At 46.7% G+C, this 22,735-nt stretch overlaps 1 protein-coding gene across 1 annotated transcript in view; it reads right to left on the bottom strand.

The window, feature by feature from the left end:
• The window catches only part of LOC118231485 (protein kinase C-binding protein NELL2-like), a 67,566-nt gene that overhangs the window by 738 nt on the left and 44,093 nt on the right, over positions 1-22,735 (bottom strand). Inside the window, exons 14-19 of the mRNA XM_035425300.1 lie at positions 20,102-20,224; positions 19,316-19,411; positions 6,817-6,957; positions 5,130-5,323; positions 4,132-4,308; positions 135-359 (exon numbers count right to left, since the gene is read on the bottom strand). Coding sequence (XP_035281191.1) covers positions 135-359; positions 4,132-4,308; positions 5,130-5,323; positions 6,817-6,957; positions 19,316-19,411; positions 20,102-20,224 — 956 coding nt within the window. The remainder of the gene's footprint in view (positions 1-134; positions 360-4,131; positions 4,309-5,129; positions 5,324-6,816; positions 6,958-19,315; positions 19,412-20,101; positions 20,225-22,735) is intronic.

The following is a 22,735-nucleotide window of genomic DNA, read 5'->3' as shown; positions in this document are numbered from 1 at the left end:
TGTGTGTCTGTGTGTGTGTGCGTGTATGTATACATGCATGTGTATGTGTGTGTTAGTATGTGTACACGTGTGTATGTGTGTGCATATGTGTGTCTGTGTGTGTTTGTGCGCACATGCTGAGACAGCACCCTTACCTTGCAGTGGCACAGGCTGCACTCGGTGCGGTGCCGGCGCCAGGAGGACCCGCTGAAGCGGGTGACGCCGTGCTCGTCCGCGCAGGTCTTGGTGAGGTCGTTGCGGACGGCGTCGGCCTGGCAGGGGTCAGCCACGCAGCGCGGGCAGCACTCGCCCTCGGGCACCGCGGTGAACTCGCAGTCCGCCGGCGGGCAGGACAGCGGCCAGCAGTCCACTTCACCTTGCTGGGACACAGACGCCGCATTTCACCGGCGCGGAACACGGCGGGGGGACACAGGCCAGCTGGCAGACGTGGGACGCGAGCCGGAGCCGAGACCGGAATACTGATGCTTATTAAAACGGGTCGTTTTCGATTCTGGATGCCGATTGGCTGAGACCGCATTCTACACTCGTTGTAAATCTGATACAGTAAGAGTTAATCAAGCAGCCTCTTTGTAGACAGCATCACTCGGCACGTGAACCGTTACAAATAATATTACAAAATAAATAATGGCGTGGAGCCATGACTGCATTCACGATACAGCACGGCCTCTCATGCCATATTGCTGAAGCATAGAACATTGAAATACAGGAGTGCGTAGTGAATTCCAAGTTACTGACCAGTAGACAACACTACAACACTCATCTGTAGAGAATTCTGAAATATCGATCAGTAGAAAACACTGGAATGCTGGAGTGTGTAGTGAATTATAGATTACTGATCAGTAGAGGATGCTGGAACACTCATCTCTATAGAATTCTGGAATTCTGACCAGTAGACAGTACAAAATGATACATCTGCACTGAATTCTGGAATACCGATCAGTGGTAACACAGAAGCACTGATTTTGGATTGCTGATGAGTAGAAATGTGAATCATCTGTAACAGTTTATAGTAATTTCATCGGCCATCTCAGCTGACTGTGTGTAATTCTACAGGTCCTTGTTAAACTGATTTAGATCCCTTCAGCCAACCTCTCCTAACATTTTCAACATTTGTGATGGAATAATTTTCTTTCATCCGGCCGAAAAACTGCAGCAAATTACCCATGTGCCCCATGTCGAGGGAATGGGGTTTCTCCATGAATGGGGTACCTGTGTTGGGAGTCAAATTACTTATAGAAAAAACCACAAAAAAAAACAAAAAACAAAAAAAAAACTGCAGCTAACTTTGTGTAAAATATGCCACTTTCATATAAACATCAAAGCCAAGAGCTGGGAATTATTAGCTGTACTATTAAAGCCATTAGGTGAACATTTTGTATTAAGCGTAATTTTAATTTTATGCACTAAATTCCAAAATGATTAAGATTAAGTGGCTTGGATGCTAGCGGGGTGTAATTAATTAAATATGCAAATAAAAAGGCTCAGCTGAATCGAGCATTCCAAATCAATTTAATTTAATTATATTTCATTTATCAACTGGAATTACAAAATCAGTTCTTTCGACTGCGAACCTCGTTCTGGCCTCCAAGGAGCAAAGTGACGAACAAAACGATTGGCTATTCGTCACTGTCACCTGCTCCACGTGAACACATACACATACAGTGTCATAAGTAACCATGAAGCATGTCCTACATTTCATCCCCTGGCAGCTGGAAGTGTTTGTCAGTCTCATTGGGAAAACATGAAGCTGTCGTCTCCCAACTGTACATCACACGTAGCCCTTTGTCTGGCATCTCATTCCTTTTATCTGCACAGATTAAAGGTGTTCAAAAATCAATGTTCGGCTGCGCAGATCGCTTCTACGGGCACGCCGATTAATCACGATGGTAAAACAGAACTGGGTCAGGCTCCAGAAAGAGAATTAGCTCCGAGAGCGGCTAATGCTGTTAGCCGCTTTCTGTTCCGAGCGCGAAAAGAGTACATCACGCACCGAAATCTCATTATGCTTCTCAAAGCGCGCGAAAGAAATACTTTTTTGTCCTGCATTCTGGCAGGGAAGGATGCTCAAGGACGATTAGGTTTAATTGGTGACATTCGGTTTTTATTGAGTCGTTTCTATGCCTGTGAGCAGCGTGACTGTTAAGGTCCTCAGTTCTATAGCCACATACTCAGCCAGTGACTGAGGGGAAGAGAGTCAGCAGCAGGCTTCACACCTGCATTTTAAGTGTTTATTTAAATGAGCCAAAATGGCAGACGCTTAGAATTGCAGCAGATAAGATTCTACCGAGAGATCAGGCATTAGGACTCATCGAGTCCTGTACCATAGGATTCTGTTATGCTACATCTTCACAGTAGCTTAAAGTGTCAAAAAAAAAGAGATTTCAGGTGTTTCATCTATAAACTGACATGACATGAAGAGTATTCCCATGTTAATAACCCACTTTAGCCATAAAAAGAGTGCGATGGAACCTTGTAATTCTAAGCACTCGACAAGCAACTCTTCCATCATGCAAAAAAACTACTTGCTAAATTAAGAGGAAAGGGCTGTCCTTTCTCTTTCCAGCTTCTGACCAGAAGCTTCCAAGCACCACACTCTGGGGTGCAGCTGGGAAACGGAGTTTATTCAGAGTTCATTAATCCATAATTTTTTTTTTATGACACTGCAGACAAGGCCTATCTCCTCAGCCCACACTCCACTGGCCTTTCAAGCTCCACCAATTCACAGGGGGGGGGGGCAGGCTTTCTGGCGCAGGGACAGAGAACGGCCACAGGGGGCACCGCGTCGAGGGAAACCGCACCGCGGCGCACTGGGTTTCCCGCTAATTTGGCTCGTCCGGCGCATAAGCGGTTCACAAAGGGTGAAAAAAAAAAAACCGCCACGCCCTCCCCCCCTACCTCCCCCCCCCTCCAGCCGAACGAGCGAGCGACGCCTGGGCGTTTGTGCGCGGGCGTGATAATGCTAGCGTCCGCGGCGCGATTCATGTAGCCGCTACGCCGCCGGTCTGTTTGATTTGTTAAACGGAAGAACACCCTGCAGAGTTCCCGCGGGGTGGGGGAGGGATTGGGGCGGGGGGGAGGGTTGGCGCGGTACAGATAGGCGATAAAGATGATTTAATGGGGACAGAAAGGGGAGACGCACAAAAGCAACAAAACACTGGCTTTTTTTTTTATACCCCCCCCCCCTCCCCTGATACTGAAAACACCGTCAGAATGCCAAGCTGCGAATTTACATTTCATAAAACACACAGGCTGGGCGGGGGCAGGGGAGCGTTTGAAAGGCGAGGCTAAGTGGGGGGTGACGTAATGCCTCCTGAGGTTCAGGTCCTCGTAAAAGCTCCGTCGGGCCCGTCTGAAGAGCGGAGGAGAGGCCGAGCCCGTGACAGAGGCCGACGGGAGGGGCGAAAGGTTCCCAGGGGTTTTTACGCGCGGATTCCGCGCAGAGAGGACGCCAAGGTCGCGCGCACCGCGGTGACCCCGTTCGTGGGCGCAGCGCATCGTCAAGGCGACGCACCATAAAGATAACGGACCGAAATGGACTTTGAATCCGAAGGCTGGGGGGTTTGAGAATTCCAGGCTGATACAGCGTTCCGTATTTAGCCGGCGGGAGTAATCGGACTGCTCGATGCCAGCATTCGGAACGTCAGCGGCGGCGGCGGTGTTGCACGCGAAGCACGCTTCGCTTGTGACTCGCGCACAGCGACCACGCTCCACCGTTTCCCAAAAAAACCCCCGTCCCAGTGGGTGGTATTCTCGGCAGAGATGCGGGAAAGAGCATTTCGCCCAAGATTTTCATGCCCGCTACCTACAGCCGTCATTAAATTTTTCCTACAAAGCCGCTTAACTTTATCTCCACGCTGTTCTTTACTCTTTATTTGTAATCTACTGCTGTGCTGAGCTGCTGTGAAGAAACAAACAACATCTTTCTTTGAATATCTCTTCGCAGGCGACTGTTTCATATGGGAATATCTCAAGATACAACAGGGAGGAAACTCTATAATTGGCCCAATTTTGGGTTTATGATGGGGTATCTCTGTGATAGCTCCAGTTCTGGGTCTATGATGGGGTATAGACGGGCACCTCTCTAATTGCCCCAGGCTCTGGTTTCGGGTGGGGTACGGGGGGGTCTCTCACCAGGCACTGGCACTGCTGGCAGTTCTCCACCCAGGTGTCCCCGCTGCCGTAGGTGCGCAGCCCGTTCTGGTGCAGGCACTGGCTGCTCAGCCGAGGGTCACACTCCGGGCAGCAGAACAGGTCCAGAGTGGGGTTCTCACAGTCACACACCATCCTGCGACACATCACCAGACCGCTCTGAGAGGGGGGGGGGGGGGGGGGTGGGAGAGAGAGAGGGAGGGGGAGGGGGGCAGGCAGGGAGGGAGGGAGAGAGGAGGGGTGGGAGAGAGAGGGAGAGATGGAGGGAGAAAGGGAGAGGAGGGAGGGAGAAAGGAGGGGTGGGAGAGAGAGGGAGAGAGAAAGGGAGAGGAGGGAGACAGAGAGGGAGACAGAGAGGGAGTACATGAGAGAGAGGGAAATATTCAGAAATTAGGAAACATTATCTCTAATTATAAAAAACAAACAAATGAAAATATTTTATTTTCTTTGTTGGCATTATTAGCAACTGTTCATGTTCTAACGTATTTCTGTATGTATGCTTCTCCAATATTTATAAATGTGTTTCATGCAAATAAAGCATTCTGAATTTTGAGAAAGAGAAACTCAAAGGGAGCGAGAGAGAGGAAGAGATGGGGGAGGCGAGGTCCAGAGTTTCCCCAGGGAGCCAGTGAACTGTCTGCAGGTTCTGAGAGAGTACGGAAAGCCACAGAATGTGGGAGGACTGCGCTTCCCATCATGCTTGCCTCTCACCCTGTGGGAGATGGAGTTCAGTCTTTCCTCCACACAGGCAAGACTGTCCAAACAACCCACATACCCACCCACACTCACTAACTCTCGCTGGGAAGAGCAGTCTGCAGACAGCACTGTGGTCTTGCAGCCCTAACGCACATGCTCGAGCACGCACACACAGGCGCGCATACGCACACACATACACATGCACAGAAATGCGCACTCACACACATACAGGCACACACAGAAATGCACGCACAAATGCGCACACACACACACGTCCTACTTACCTGACAGGAGCAGACAGAGCACCTATCGTTCTCCAAGACCCAGATCTGGCCGTTGTGCTTGACTCTGTTGTCGTGGATACAGTCTCCGGTACAGTTTTTCCCATGGGGGCATCGGCAGTCATACCCTCCCTCCAGGTTAAAGCAAACAGTGTCATTCGCACAGCTGTTCCTCCCAGTCCTACATTCATCAATGTCTACGGGGGAGAGGGCACAAGGGAGAGGGGGAGGGAGGAAGAGGGAGAGAAAGGGAGAGGGGGAGACAGGAAGGAAGAGGGAGTGAGAGAGGAAGACCTGACTGCCCATAAAAGTGTCTCCACTTCCTCACCAAACATCAGAAATGTAAATAAATTAGAAAAATTAACTGCTGTACAAACAACATGCTTAGTCAACTTAAAATATGTCTGTTAAAATATGTCTTCCCAATACAGCAATTGAACTGGACAGTTTTTGTTGACTAAGCCACTACTTCTATTGTATTTTTCTTCTAGCTGAGAGTTGTTTATACTCATTAATACATACATATTTTATACCGAGCCAATAAAGTTCAAACTGAAAGAATAGAGACAGAGAGAAAGAGATCAAGAGAAAGACAGAGAGAGAGTGATGTGATATAATTAAAATATTCTATTTGAGATCTGCACAATAGAACATGTTGACTTAGTTGGTGCACACTGTTTTTGCCCCTTTTCCCCAAAGAAAGTTTTGCCTCTTATCTTCCACTAGAACTTTTGGAAACTTCTCTTATCCTTAAGCACTCGTATGCTGTAGTCTCTTCTTCTGAAAATCAAAGTGTTTCATTGGCATAAAATACAACCTAGTAAATCCTGCCAAAATCACAGCAACGTCATGCTTAAATCTGTTTAAGTAACGATGGCAAATGTTTCCCCCCAAGCAAATGCACATCCGATCCAGGCCGCCTACAGTCTGCCTCCCTGGTGAGTCAGAATTCAGCTCTTCAGAGACCACGCATAGGCACCGGAAAGACGCCTCTTCTTCGCGTCCTCGTCCATAACACAGGGGAGTTAATGGGCAAAGTTGATTTTCGAGAACTTCAGCCATTTTTTACAGGCTGTGTGTGGGGGGCCATCACTTCACAGAGGCCGTCACTGTAGGTGTTCAGATGGAGGCCCACCTGTTAGGGCTTCTCCTGGTCCAGCAGGAATGTAAATGAGGATTGGCACCACCAATGGGAGATGGGACAGGATGTGTATCGAGAAAAATCAGCAGCACCATGACTCACACTGTGCTTTTCCACCAGGTACGCACCTCCAGGGCCACAGGTGGGAGGGGGGGGGGCTTTGTCATAGTGTCATAGGCTCGGGACCGAGGGGGTCTCAGGATACAGGGTGTAACTATTTATATGTTGGGGGCTCCCAACATATTGTGCCCTGGGCCTGAGAATTCATAGTTGCCTCTAACAGGCTTTCTCCATCAGTTCATAAAGCACCTGAAGCACCATAAAGGTGTGCTGACCTGGGATCAGATCTGGCTTACCCAAATCCTAACCACTTTCATTACGAGATCAAACGCACAGCTGACCCTAGACCAGGGCTTCGCTCATAAAGTGTCTTGGAGTAGGAGGGCTGATCTAGGGTCAGTAGGACCAGACCCAATAGGTACATTGTATTAGCATGGCTAGGTACCTAATGGGTCTGCTAATGCTATACAGGCCCTGGCACAGGCCTACCTTCGCAGGACTCGCCATTGGGTGAGAAGAGTCCGTTGTCGTGGTAACCATCCCGGCACTCGCAGTGGTACCAGCCCGGCAGATTGATGCAGGTGGCTCTGCTGTCGCACTCCACGAAGCCGTCCATACACTCGTCAATGTCTGCCACGTGTACACGCGCACACACATACAGATTCATAGAACCACATAATCACATACACACACACATACAGATACATAGAACCACATAAAAACATACACACACACATACAGATACATAGAACCACATAAAAACATACACACACACATACAGATACATAGAAGCACACAATCGCAAATACACGCACACACACACAGATACATAGAAGCACACAATCACAAGCACAGACATACATGCACACACATACACATACGCAGAAGCACACACAACCACAAACACACACACCGACATACAGATACAGATACACAGAAGCACAAACATTCACAAGCACACACATACAGATGTACATGTACAGATACATAGAAGCACACACATAACCACAAACACACACAGACGTACAGATACACAGAAGTACACACATTCACAAGCACAAGCACGCACACAGACGTACACAGACACATAGAAGCACACAATCACAAATACACACATGCACATAGACATACATAGATACAAAGAAGCACACATAATCACAAGCACAGATATGCATGCACACACACACACACACACAGATGTACACACATAAACAAACAAACACACACACACGTGGACGCAGACACACAGATAAACATACACGCACACCAGCCACACAAATACACGAGAGAGAGAGAGAGAGATAGAGAGAGAGAGAGAGAGAGAGGCATAAGTCAGTGATTTAAAAAAAACCGAAACAAACAACAGTCTCTTTCTTTTAAATGAACTGCTGGAAGCACCGTACAGACATGGTGAGAAACTCTGCACTCGCGCCTGTCTCTGCCGCGTGACAGCGAAGCGCTCAGCCAATCGCACGCGTTCACTTGCGTAACGCCGGCGACGCGGAATGACTCGCGCACCGCACTTTCACCTGCGAAAGGTCCTCAACTCCCAGTTAGCACGCTTATCGACTTTCCACTTACCGCAGTAAAAGGGCACAGCCAGACTTTCCAAGACATGCGTTCATTGATTCACCGCAATGCTAAAATGGTAATGAAAGAACATGGTTTTCATAATAACCTTTTATATAGGATTTTTTTTTTTTTTTTCAAATTCACTAGATTTTTTGTCAGCAGTTGGCCACACGCCTTCAGAAGTGCAGCCCTACTAAAGAACAGAACAGGACAGTTCCTCAAGTGGTTCTACCGTTAATCCTCTGTCTAAGCTATCACACGCCCCCCCCCCCCCAGATGCAACGTTTATGAAAGAGAGCACGTTTAAGCAACACAGAAACCTCGGCGCAGATTTTATGTACACCGGAATTCAAAATGTGACAGCCCCTGCTTGTTCCCTTTTTTCACCAACACTACTTCATATCACACATTCATGTTGCGGAAGTGCTTTCTCTCAGCTTTCACCTGTGGGCTGTTGTATGTTTTCCTGCATTTTCCCTCCAATTTTCTTATTCTCTTCATCCCGTTTTGGAATGTGCCATCGCCGGAACGTTCTCCGTCAGTCCATCGGCAGAGCTACGTGGGAATGATGGCATTGGCGGGGCACCCTGAGAGCAGGATACAATTCGTGCGTAGCTGCAGCACACACACCGCACGCGTCCACGGGAGCTGCTCTTGCGATACGCGACTTGGACAGCCCCGCCAACCCGTCGTTAGCCCCCTTTCAGTCCCCGAGTGACATCACTGGCACCGTGACGATTTAATTACAGACTTTGGGCCGAACCCTAACTCCTGGAAACCAGAGTCTTATAGCAGCGTGAACTACCCAGCGGCTAGCCTTGGGCTGTACTTTCACCAACCGACAAAATCAGTCCCTTCAACACACCGTGCAGTGGAAACACATTCCTTATTAGGGCTGAGGTAAATTCAGTACCATCGAGCACAATGGGATTTATGGAGACGCAAAAATATCTAATATTTTAAATATTATTTAGTTGAAATTGCTTTAGTGCAGAGCCAGATGAGAACAGTTCCTTCCCATGACTATAAAGTAGGGCTAAATGTGAACACTAGAGTGATTAAACGTCTCCGGGAAGGTAGTGATGGCTTCTTTATGTCTTCACATGACGCAATATCAAATCCCTCATTATGAAAATGGGTTTAGCTCACAGAACAACTAGCACACCATTATCCTGGCCCATGATCTTACTGAATGAAAGAAATAAAAATAAATTAGAAAAAAACTAAATAAAATGTGGTTTCAGAATTGCCGAGTAATTGGATTACTCAATCTAATATCTTATGGGTTTTTTTATTTTTTATTACTTTTGCCCAGATAAATTATAGACCACACATCATAGAGATTACTTAGCAGCGACCGACTAAACAGAAGTATAGTACATGCTACCAGCAAGCGGTGTTTCAGAGTAGTAAACACTGCTCGTTATATGTGCCTTAATTAAAGAACAAAACCGGGTACTTCAAATTGATTAGTTACACCATCCTCATGCAATTCATCACCTTGAAACGGGCCTCGCTGAATCTTATATTTCCTCTTGTTCTTGTTAGAGAACTACACTGGAAGCTGGTCCATTGAAAAAAGCAGCACACTGATAAACTGTATTATTTCCAGCGTTCAGATTGCTTAACTGAAATATATAGGCTATTTATCCAAGCGCTGTACCAGATGGCTCATTGTCCTTTTGGAGCTTGAAGTAAAAATAAATCGGTTATTGTCTCCTTGTCTGTTCAACCCAAAAGTTGGTGGCGAACACATTGCACAGTCTTTAACTTGTGAGATAAGAATTAAAGCTCGCGCTACATTTTTCGTACGTGTGATTGCTTTTTCTTCAGGGGAAGCCTTAGGGAGATTCTGTGCCTGAGTAATCTTAGCACAAATGTAAGCACATCTGTCACCTTCAGGGAGTATAATACATTTTGTTCCCATATGCTCTTGGGGCAGCAAGTCTACACAAGCAGACAGAGAGAGTCAGCACAGCCTCTGTGACCAAATAGCAGCATTTTCTTAGCCAATAGGAGGATTCGGAATTCTCAGGCTTTCACCAACCAGGAGAAAGGGCATAAAATAAAGGGTTCCATTGTGGAGATACATTTGCTTGTACAAGAGGAAGTTGTCCTACCCCTGAATTCATTTCAATTCATTCGTTTCCATTATTCTGATTATTCTACCTTGAAGCGCGCGTGCCTCTCCTTGCCTTAATGAAATGAAATCTCTCAGGCTCTTTGTAGCTGGGGATTTCAGCTGACGGAGCACAGGGTACAGACTTTGAGAAAGGAGACAGACTTTGAAATTCAAAAGTGACGTGCCGCCTGCGCTTGCCAAAATATCAGTAGAATAAAAAAAGGTACTGAGACAATTCAAAAAGTGTGATCCACCTAACCTGACTCCAGTGAAATGGGTTGGCAGGAAAGAAAGCCATGACTATATATATATATATATATATATATATATATGTGTGTGTGTGTGTGTGTGTGTGCGCGTGCCTAACTATATATATGTCAAGTGCCTGAGGCACAGTGACATTATCCAGATATTCAGCAACGCTGGAAAATATAAGGGCAAATGTGCTCATTATTGCCAGTAGCATGTCAGAAAGCAGATTAGTGAACTCCAGGCATAAAGACACGGGTTCAAGAAAAGTTGAGCCGTGTGCTAAAGGACGAACATCACCCAGCAAAACTGCACCTCCCCCTGACCCTGCGAGCTCCTTCCTTACACGCTAACACACTTACAAATCCACACCCCCAGCCTCTCGGCCAGCCTGCCCCAGTCATTAACCCTTAAATATGTGACTAGAATGTTCGTAACTGAACATTCTACTGCTGATTGGGATGGCAGATATGCCATCTGCTAAGTTATGGCTTGGCAGGGGATGCCCCATACCTATACAGCACCATGGGTTTGGCACTTTTCAGGTTTTCCTGCAGAAATGACCACAAAGACCACAGACTCTCAACCCTAAAGAAAATTAACTTCTGTACCTTCTGACCTCATGTAAACACAAAATTCAGATGCAACTTCACACGCCCACACAATACAGCCCCAAATTTCGTTTGCATTTTTCCTTCTTCTTTTTCCTACCGATTTCTTCATCACAAATGCTCCAGTCCCATAATCAATAATACTCCTCAATTGGACATTTAGCCACATTCAGCTACACTGTAGCATTGTTTTTGAATAGAGCTTGTTTAATTTAGTGTGAGCTAAGATAGACAATATTGTTTTTTGTAACTTGGCCTCATTTTGATATAAAAGGCCTAGATTTAGCAAGTTTTATTTAATGACTTAAAGACAGAGCTTTGTATGTGCAAGTAACTTGGTATTGAAAAACATTTTTGTTGAGATGTAACAATCACTAATGGTAATTGAAAGCAATGGAGTTCTAGAACACTGACGTAGAATTTTGGAAGAGAAAAAAAAATACACTCTTCAAAGGGTTAAACACCCCGCTTTGAATCTCTAAAATGTCTTTTTTGTGTCTCAAGCCTCTCACAGAACCCTGAGCCAGATACTCCCTCCTGTCTGCAACATGTCCAAGCTCCGCCCTCAAAGAACTCTGGGTATTTCTTTACTACATCAGAAGAGGGAACAAGAGCTGCTCCAGGCACGGCTTTCGAACCAGAAGTGCACTGACACAGAGCAGTATAAAAGTGCAGGATCCGCTTATTATTCTTATACGACTGGAGAAAACTGGGGAAGATCAAGACATCTCTATGTGAAGTAATTCCGGTCAAGACTACAATAGGTCCATTGCCCAGTCAAAGCATACATTGTTTAATTATTTATCCTTTGTTTAACCAGGAAGTCTCATTGAGATGAAAGTCCCTTTCTCAGCAGAGACATTGCCAAGATTGCAGCAAGACAAAGTTTCAGTTAAAAACACTGTAGCAGCACAACAATAAGTAAAAATTAACTTATTCAGTTCATTCAACTTTCATCCGTTCGCCTTTAACCCCCGCCCCCCCCCCCCCCATATCATGGCATCTTAACATTTAAAACAATGATGGACTTTGGCTGATTCTGCAAATTACTCCACTCCCATTGGAAAAAGCAGCTTTGCCAAGTCTATACAAACCCTATGAAAATGAAAAAAAAAAAACATTTGATGGACCCAATATATTAACTGCCAGTATTCGTGAAGAGGAGGGAAGCAAGATAATTGCGCATTCATATATTTTCCAGGGGTTGCAGGTGAGAGTGGTACAATTCTGAAATATGAAAGTTCCTTCATTGGCGATAAAAATAATCTTATCACAAAGTAGCGTTTTGTGAGGGCCCACAAACTGCAATTCAGCAGAAGTCCCCCACGCGTCCTTGATTTGCTGTATTACAGCTCTCCAGCCTTCAACTTGTGGGCATTAATATTGTAGGCGAGGTTGAACTGTTAAGTAAAATATTCATGCTCTCTATACAGAGGCTGCTTTAAGCTTCTGGCATTTTCAAATATACATGCCATGTTAAGAGGCCGACCACCCCAATCTATCGGTGTTTGCTTCTCACAGTAATATGGAGTGACAGCATACTGTTACAGCAGCAGGAACATCAGCCACCGCTGCATTCAGTTAAAAAAACGAACGCTTTTCCATCTGCATTCACGCGTATGTAGGTGCTACCTTTATGTACACATCGCGAGCAAAAAACTAGCGTTTTCCCTTTTCAGTTTCCAGTCAACAGTTAGCATCGCTTCCTTGGAAATGAAAGGCATTCCCAACAGGTTTTGTTTTCAAACGGGGGTGTACGCGGGAGGTGAAGCCAGCCACGGGCTACCTGAACACCGCAGAAACCTCCTCTGTTTAAGAAGGGCGCACGATGCACTGCGAAGAGCACATTTCAGCTGGCAGGTTTTCCGTTTCAGGAAGACGGAATTTGCATTTGTGCGCCGTCGATGAGCCCGGACCGGTGAACCTTGAGCCTCTCCGTCTCTCTCCTCCGCGGTTGGGAGAGCCCCGGGAGCTGATGGGATTGGACAGGCGCGGATATGCCGCTCATTATCGTGAGTGACGGACCGAAGACGGAGGCTCTGCCGAAACTCCGGCAAGAGCGCAGAATGAAGACGGCTCTCCGGCTCCAGCCTCTGCCACTGAGGCACGGCGCACACGTTTGTTAGCGCTGGGGGAAGCAGCGGCTCTCCCCCCGCCCCCCTGCCCCCCCTCTCCTCCGCAGCAATACTGTGGAATACGTCAGGAGCAGCAGGACTTTGCCGCTTGACTACACTTTCACAGTACGACATTTTTGTCTGCATACTTGCATTAAGCATTCAATAAATCGATACAGTACATTTTCAAAAATTTCGCAGAAGGCCAGAACAATGACTTGCATTGTAATGTGTACAGTGACTGTACTTTAGGACAGTCACTGTACACTGCCATATGAGGGTTTTTAATTAATTTCAAGAATTGTGTAGCAATGGGGAACTTATCGGTCCCTCACAGTGTTCTTGGCACAGGAAAAGTGAACACCAAGCAGTAATTCTGTGATCTGAAGTACACGAGAGCTGAACTGTAAATGAGAAGCACTAATCAGTGACTCGATATTCAGTAGAACAGAAGCAAGCACTACAGAATAAGTGAACACTAAGCAGTGTCACAGCATTCTTTAAAGCGGGATAAGTGAGCACTACAGGATAAGTGAGCACTTAGAAACATCACCGTATTCTTTAATGCAGGATAAGTGAGCACTACAGGATAAGTGAGCACTAAGAAACATCACAGCCTTCATTAATACAGGATAAGTGCATACTACAGAAGAAGTGAGCACTAAGAACAACACAGTGTTCTTTACCACAGGATAAGTGCACACTACAGGATAAGTGAGCACTAAGTAGGCAGTGGAATGTGGCACAGATAAGCTCTGCAGTGTCAGACTCGCACAGGCACTGAGGACGGAGTCCACAAGGACATTCACAATGAGAACATTTCTCAGACTTGGCTCCGCATTCTGCGGGATATGAATGCTGACTATCATCCCTCCCGCAATATCCCATCGACTGGTAATGAGCTATTTCTGATGGCTGCTGGTGTTAAATAGCCAGCTCCAGTTATTACGAATCGTAAATAAGAGCTGCTAATTAGGTGTGACAAAATGCCTGCCTCCATGCCAGATACAAAAAAATAAATAAAATTATTAAATAAATAAAGCATAAATAATTTATTTTTTTTTTTTTTTTAAATAAAAAAAATTTAAAAACATAATTGCGGTGCTTAAACAACCAGTTTGAGTTCAAATAGTGCTAAGCCCCAGGGCAGCATTATCAATCACAGCAAAGAGTCCATGTTGTCGTTTTTCTCACAGAATTTTAAAAGAGGAAAAATACCTTGAGGGGTACTAGAGAAAGATGCTTGTGCTAACTGGCCCCTTCAATAACAATGCTGACTACACGCCAGGAAACACTGGGCAGGAAATACCGCTGTACTGTACAGGAACCAGAGAGCCCTCTCTGAAGATAATGAAGAGTCACATAAACACAAAATGTCCGCCAGAAATTCTCAGGACTGAGGACGGTTCCCTTAATTTAAGCATTTTCTAAAAACCAAGACAGAGAAAGGAACAAGGCCCTTGCTGAAGTACTGGAGATTATTACTGAAGACTGAAGTACTGAAAACCATTACTATTTTTATTACCACTTCTTCTGCCATCATTTAGTTATGAGAGAAAAACTTTACTTTTAAATATTAACATCTACCAATCAGGTCATTTAAATTGTTTCAATCCCATTTTAAAATACAATTTGAAAAGATCCTTTTAGTAACCTCCTGACTGAATCCACTCTGACCCAAAGAAACTTTGAAACCAACCCAAGTAGCACAATTGCAGGGACAATTGTCCATTGCAGGACTTTGTGTACTCGTTTATTTATTACATTGAATACTCATTCTGTTTTCAGTCTAATATTAATTGAAACTAAGGTCAATATATAAACATTAACGCATCGATATCTGAATTGTGATTTATGTAGGTGCAGGTGATGAGTCATGCTAGCTGTCTCAGTGAACAGAAATGCGAATGAAAATGTAATCTGTAGCACGTCCGATTGATTTTTAACAAAAGGCGGGGGGAGGGGTTTGCTGGCTTGGCTTCTTGGTGGAAAAATGTCCTTGCACTAACAGACATCGCGCTCGCAGTGAAACCCCAACACCCGGGGGAGGAGCGGATTCAGAAGCCATGTCAGTCAAAGCCGCCGTTATTTCCCTCGCCAGCGAAACCGCGATACCTTCTAATCTGGAACTCCGATCGTCGCGATTTTTATTTCCCCGAAGAAGAAAGGGGAGTCGGCACCGAAACAAGGAGACCAACACAGAGAGGGGAAGCAAGGACGTGGGAGAAAGTCTTGATTTCACCAACTCCTTCTTTGTAACTAGTTCTGTTCCGCGATTTTCCTAGACTCGGCTCAGCGGTGTAAAAATATGCCATCACGCAGCGCAGCGGTTATGAGAAGCACGTTCCACGAGGCTCAGCTTCCATTCGGACCACCAGTGAAGTTAGCGCGGCAATTCAGACGGGAGGGGGAACTTCTTCATGTTCACTCACTGAAGATGTCTCATCCACGGGGGGTGGGGGGGGGGGGGGGGGAGGGGTATGTGCAAACAGACTTTTACTTCCTACTGACTGAAATACCTCCCTCCCCAGTGTGAGCCCAAAGCCTGTCCTACTCCGTAACTACATGGAAAGCCCACCAACCGGTCCCCATCTCCAGCTATTCCCCGCCAAGCAACCCAAAATAGCTCCTGAGGTGAATCACTCGGATGAAGTCTTCTCTCCCACTGTGACAGCAGCTCTGGGTCGACCTCGCTAACCCCCTCTGCCATTCTGCACCCACCCACCCCCACCTCCAAGCCTCCCCCAAAGCTCCCTTAATCAATCAGGTCCAGGCCTGGATACTGATCCAATAATAATAATAATAATAATAATAATAATAATTTGGCATTCATATTTTTTTTGCCTTAAAGACAACAATTACAAGACAAAATATCAGTGTAGCATCATAACATCCGCCAACCCCCTCCCCCCCCCCCTCGCAAAAACCACAGGAGAGCAATATTCTCCCCTCCCCCCTGCTGAGGCCTAAACAGTCTGAAATTAAAAAAGTCACTGCAACATGGACCTTCCTCCAGGAATCAATAACTGAGAGTGAAGCGTGATTAATTCTGGCTGAGTACTGCCCTAAAACTATAATGTCTGAAAAAGACAATTACCAGTGTTTCTATGATATAACAATAATAATAATACTAATAATATGCCTTATTTATTATGATTTCATATTCTTATTACTGGTGGATCAAAAAAAAGCTCATGATAAGGACAGACAGAAACTCCAGCTCACTATATGTATAAACAGCTACCACCCAAAATTCTGACAGCAGCGTAGATCGCTGCCCCCGTCCGCGCCGCTGAGACTTTGCGCTTATTTATTCTAGCGGTAATGCATTCCAAGTTCACAATATATTCAGAAGTGAGCAGCAGAAATGTATTCCGCCCCTACGATCGTGTTTATCCACAGCTGCGTGATAAACTCCGTGATTTCATTTCTTGGCTGCGGCCGCCTCCCGCTTTCCATTTCTAGCTCTGTTTTATGAAGAACTTCTCATTCTCCTCCTTCCCGCTCCTGATTTTGCAAAGACGTAGTCGGATATTGAAGCCCGTCCTGCCTCCGCTAACGTTTCCCATAAATTTGAGATGGTGCTCGTTAGCACAGGTGCTGAAACCTGTGCAACCAGCTCCTTAGTCTTTCAGACCGCGGGCAAGTCCAGCTGAACCGTGCAGTCTCTGCACAGGACTGTGCGGCCCAGTACTAGAAGACCGCGAGGAGCCAACTGACCAGAGGTGTCGCTGTTGAGGCCGCGGTCTGAACAAATATGCACCACCCTCATAGGGCACCTATTTTGTTTGTCACTAGAACAACAACCTAGAAAGGGCTAAACAGCATGGGTATCCTATTGGCCATAACGTTCCCTTGAACAACACGACACACGTTAGCAGGGTGGGACTTAAGTCCTTTCTAGGGTGTCCATGTGGCAATCGGCTCCTATCACGGTGAGGATTCTGTATGAATAATCCCAGCGAGCGCCTATCACGCCGCCATTGGCGTCAGCTGTCGGCCCGCCAACGCTTTGTAAAGTGACCCCACAGCGGTCCGCTACCGGCAGGACCTTCCACAACTTCAGCTGATTCCTTCATTCTTTTACTCGTTCCGGAATTTTACGTTCCCTGCCTTTAATTTGCACTGCTTTACGGTGGCGTTCTGCCATCATTGTATTTCGGCGAGCACAAAAAAAAAATTGACTAGAATTATTCCGGTCTCCTTTTACTTGAACGCCGAGCGTTCTTCGTTGTTTGCCCAGGTTGCTAGGCGATCGCCCGTGGGAGGGGAGGTGAGGACAGCGGTTGTCTCGGAGGTTGCCAGGACAGCGGAAGGGACGGATTCACAGTCAATCAGTCAGTCGAGTACATGGGGGAGATACGGAGGCTACTCAGTGCGCCACTGATAATGTGCTGTCACCTGTGGCAGGCGCTCAGGGTCTATCCATCTACCTCCGCAAAGTTCTCAGCGATCTGCTCTTTGAATAATAATCAACATCCACGATTATCTGGCACGCAGACACAAAGTGAGACCCTGCCAAGGGACGGAGAGCGTGAGGTGTGTGGTTTTAAAAAAAAATCATTTAACAAGCAGCTGTAGCCTTTATTATGCAGAGGTATGTCAAGCTTCTCTGTCCTCTCGTATAAATTCCCTTTAAACTTTGTGCCTTTCAAACATTTGACTGCATGGGACATTGGCTGCTTCAGTAATACTACTATGAGAGAGAGAGGGGGGGAGGGAGGGATAGAGAAAGAGGGAGAGAGGGAGAAAGGGAGGGAAAGAGAGAGAGAGAACACACCACCATCAGTCAGCTTCAAGACGGCACTGCAACGACACTTCCAACAAGACTAAACCAGATTATCAAACAGCCCTCAAACATTCTTATCTGGACCACTGGGATAAAAAAAAAAACACTAAAAACGCATAAAAAGCCGAAACATTCTGTGGCCCTGAGCAGAAAATGCAGCCTCGCAGAACACCCAATCACTGCCACGAACACAAAGGCGGGCGCAGGCGCGCACCAGATATCATTTTTACGATCACAGCCGACAAAATGTCAGTTCTGTGAAGGAGAGGGACTCGCTGTCCCGCCAGCAGCCCTGTTTTCAGAAATATCGCGGAGCGGGACGGAGAGTCGGGACGCGCGCCGAACGGCGGCGTTAAAACCCGCAAAGCCGCCCTTTTATATACGCGACACACTAAAGCCAGCTGAAATATACGCACCCCCCCCCCATCCCCCCTGAAAGCAAATAAAATTACACGGAACATTCCGGAGGACGAGCGGAGATTGAATTGTAAAGTCTGCTGTCAAGCAGACAATCTCGACGGGAGCGAGCGGGGCGTACGCCAGTAAGATTCACCGTCGTCTGTCAGCGGGACGGGGCGACATCTGTCTGCCTTTCCACGGGGGGTCTGAATGAACACATAAACCTCCCGACAGGTTTAGGATTTATTTTGTGAACACGGTCCCGCGAAGGCCCACATTTTATTTACTTATTTATTTTTTTTCCCCCCAAAAAAAGCCCTTTTATAAATTTACTTACAACCAGAGAAGAAACCAATTTCAGATAAGCTCATGCTACGCTATGGAAAATTCTAATCCCGAGTTAAGGTTGAAATCCCACGTTAGGCACACTTGACGGTCTGATCGGGTGGCGGTTTAGTATAATGCTAAGGGAAGAGGACCTGTAACTCAGAGGTTGCAGGTTTGCCTCCCAGCTGGATCACTGCCATTGTACCCCTCAGCAATGTAACTTAACCCAAATTGCTTCAGTAAATATCCAGCTGTATAAATGAAATGTTTTGGGGTGAAGGTGAGTAAACCACACGTGCCAAGCGCTTAAATGAATAGACTACATCACTACGACCCTAGCCCGCCTTCTTTCTTTCAAGGTGAGCTACCACAGATAAGAATATATCTGTTATATCCTGTTAATACAAAATGTCTGTTGCCGCCCATCTTTCCATGCGCTGTGTATGCTGACCTGTCATTGATTTTGTGCTTTTGCCGTCGCATTTTGTGCTTACATGCCGCTTGTTTGGTATTTGTTATCTGACTATCGCTTGCCTTTTATCTTAATCTTCTGTTGTCGCTCTGTTAGTCCTTATTTATTTTACTTTACTTCATCTCTTTTATTTTACCCCTTTTATAATCCCACCCCCACTCCCCTCCTTCCGCCTCCTCAACGGTCCTTTTTGACTCTTGTCAGGCCGGCATTGTAAATACGATAGAAAGTACGATAGTAAGTAAGATAAGAGCTCAATTGACCGGCCTTGTAAAATAAAGATTACATTTAAAAAAGAGCTCAGGTGACGGGGAAGCCCTGCCAAAGCCTTACCTGTTTCACACCTCTCCCCGGTGAAGCCTTGCTGACAGATGCAGGTGTTTTGAGACACGCAGGTGCCTCCGTTTTGGCACACGCCGTCACACAGAGCTAGAGAACGGAGCACAAAGTGAGAACACATTCAAAGAATCGCGGTTTCAAAATGGCAGCTGCTGCAGCCCGCTAACGTGGCCCGTTTCTGGTCTGAGAGGCGCACTCTGAGAACTCAAACATCAGACAGTCAATCGATCCGAAAAAAGATCAGTCACACAGCTCCGTAATCCAGGACAGGCACTTCAGTGATGCAGTCGGGGAGGAACGTGCTCGAGAGAAGGTGGCCTAGATCAGAGCGAACACAGGTAAGATATAAAAATAACCCAGCGAGCATCATCCAGGCTTACGCAGGGAGAAGACGACTCAGGTGACAGAGTTGACACAGGGAAAAAAAGACTCAGGTGAGAGTTGACACAGGGAGAGAATGGCCCAGGTGACAGAGTTGACACAGGGAGAGAGTGATCCAGGTGACAGAGTTGACACAGGGAGAGAGTGATCCAGGTGACAGAGTTGACGCAGGGAATGAATGACACAGGTGATGGAGTTGACACAGAGAAAGAATGACACAGATAACAGAGTTGACACAGGGAGAGAGTGATCCAGATAACAGAGTTGACACAGGGAGAGAGTGATCCAGGTGACAGAGTTGACACGGGAAATGAATGACTCAGGCGATGGAGCCGACACAGGAGGAGGTGACAGAGTTGACCTCGTTTTGACAGGGGGGAGGTTACGGCCAGAGCTCACCTCTGCAGTGCGTGCCGTTTCCGGAGAACCCGGGCTCGCAGGAGCAGCTGTGCCCGCCCACGGTGTTGAAGCACAGGGCGTTCTGGTCACAGCTATGCTGGCCGCTCGCGCACTCGTCATGCTCTGGAACACGGGCCGGACACGACAAAAAAAAGAGAGACTCGGTTCTGTTAGGATTTACCCTCTCCTCTGGGGCGGGTCACTGACAGACAGGGACCGGAGTTCCATGTGGTTTCTGCATCTCAGATCTCATCAGCATCAATTAGGTTACTGATAAGTGCTTGCAACCAATAAAAAAGCCTATTCCTGTGATTGACAACCCAAGAAGCCAATAAGAGCTAGTCAGCAATCTCTTAATATGTGTGTATTCTGAAACTGCAGAATTGGTGCAGGTGGGCTGAAAGACATACATTTTCATATTCATAGAACTCTTATATCCCTGGTAAGGTAGTAGGCTTAAGGGTTGCAAGCTCAGGACACAGGTGGGGCACAGCCACAAATCAGAATCTCCCCACGGTATATTCAGCTGCAAAAGAGGACGCGTGAAATCTAAGCCACACAAGTCAAACAAATAAATAATAACCCGGAGTCACCGGTGAAGTCAGGCTGACTGGCTTTAAATTTGTCACAGCTCAGCTTCATAACCTGCAATGCTGCACAGTCCGGCGTAGGGAGAGCGAAAAGCACCCACCCCTGAGAACATAAAACGGAGGGCTGAGCAGGAAATTGTGCCTCGGACAGAACTCGACGGCTTCCGCCAGGCGTCGGTCCGCCTGCACTCCACGGCCCCGACGAGCGGAGAGCTTAACCGGCAGCGTCTCGGCGCCGCCCAATCGACCGTGAAGGCGCGGTCTGATCCTTCCTCCGCGGGGGCCCCCGAAGCCGGGGCCCCGCCCGTCCGCCGCGAGGCCCCGCATTTATCACAAGCGGGGGCCGCCAGCGAATTTCACCCTCGACTGCTTCCGAGAGCAAAGTTTTAAAACATATCAGGGAAATACCAGCAGAAAATGACAGAGCACGCAAAATTAAGAATGTAAAAACCCAAAAGAAGGGAAAAAAAAAACTAAGTACATTAATAATATTGTGCGTGGGAGCAAAGAGATATTAATCATCTTTTTAACAGGGTAACTTTTTTTTTTTTTTAAATCACACTGTATTTATGCATGTTTCTCTCTGGAGTGTGACAGCCAATTTCTCGCAGCTGAAAAGGTGCAGTCTATTTTGCCTGTCAAGGCTAGAATGTACTGTACTGCAACGCTGGCTGATCTTATCCAGTCCTGTGCCCACACATTTGCGTCTGGAGGATTAAAGTCGCAGCGCCAACGCGGACAGATAAGGGTGTGGTTTCCACATCAGCGCCGTCTAATCCTAAAGACAGTCCCGGGAAAGTGACTGTCCCGAAACGACTCCCCTATCCCCCGCAGAACCGCAGTAGGAGACTAAATTTGGACTCGTCACCTTTGGGGAAGTTTTCTTGGCAGAGATTCAGCGATCTCCAGAGGAGTGGGAACTCATACTGACAGGTTTTTCTACCTGTATTTCACCAGGTAGGTCAATTCAGAACACAAGTGCTGACCAGGGGGATAAGAAATGCAAGGGATTTCGTAACCAATCAGATGGAGAGGATGATTAGGTGTTTAAATGTAGAAAGCCAGTTTTTGCAGGAATTTGATCAGGAGACCAGGGTTAATTGACAGATACACTGAGAAGAAGAAAACAGGAAAGAAAAAAAATAAAGGTGAAATAAGCCGGAAAAATAACTAGAGCACATATGATTCCTAACACCCGGACGTTTCTCTCCGTCTGACTTTCAGAAGGAGAGATCAGAACAGAAAAGAATAATATGCAAATAGCTCCCCGCACTGGCACCACGACTTCTGAGTTCTTTCATTTGCCAAAAAAAAAAGTGTGAAGTGTTCCGAGAGAGGCTGTCATGGTGATGGGGGAGCCATTAGCATAAACTCCTCCTCCTGGAACCCTGTAGTTAAACGGTTCTTCTCACGTACCTTCCCCGAGCTCGTCTCCTCTGACGCAAGCGCTAACATCGCAAAATGAGGGTCCCTCGAGCCCAAATCCTAGAGGGCCGCAGTGCCTGTTCTGATTGTTCCGCACATTTCAGTGCTTAAGTGCTTCAATTAACTGACTGGTTGGCTAAAGAGGACACACACCTTGTTCCCAAAGCCTAAAATGGCTGCCGACTGAAAGGTAGCCACAACCCCTGCAGACAGTACATCTTTCCATAACCGAAGGCTGGGAACCACGCCACGAAGTCTTAATTTTATACACAGGCTTAACAAACAAATAGAATGGACAAATTCTACAGATTATACATAACAGGCAAAACTCTCAAATGGAAAAGCCACACTTGTTCAGAGTTCTGGTACACGCCCCTTGTGTAAGTTTGGGAGGTCACCCGGAGGTGGGAGGGGTGGAGGGGTTGGGGTGGGGGGGGGGTGTTTGGTACGGAGCATTTCAGCACTAATTAGATGAGACAGCAGGCTTGTCCTCAGATCACTGTGGTCACCGGTCCATGGCAGCAAAGATGACACCAATTACCTCCTATAATTACAGATCTTTACCGCCTGGTCTCCCTAGGTGCAGTTCTGAATGGAGCCTCGCCGAAGAGCTGCATAC

Source organism: Anguilla anguilla, chromosome 7 (genome assembly GCF_013347855.1).
Source record: "Anguilla anguilla isolate fAngAng1 chromosome 7, fAngAng1.pri, whole genome shotgun sequence".
Lineage (NCBI taxonomy): Eukaryota > Metazoa > Chordata > Actinopteri > Anguilliformes > Anguillidae > Anguilla > Anguilla anguilla.
This window is presented reverse-complemented; position numbering and strand designations above follow the sequence as displayed.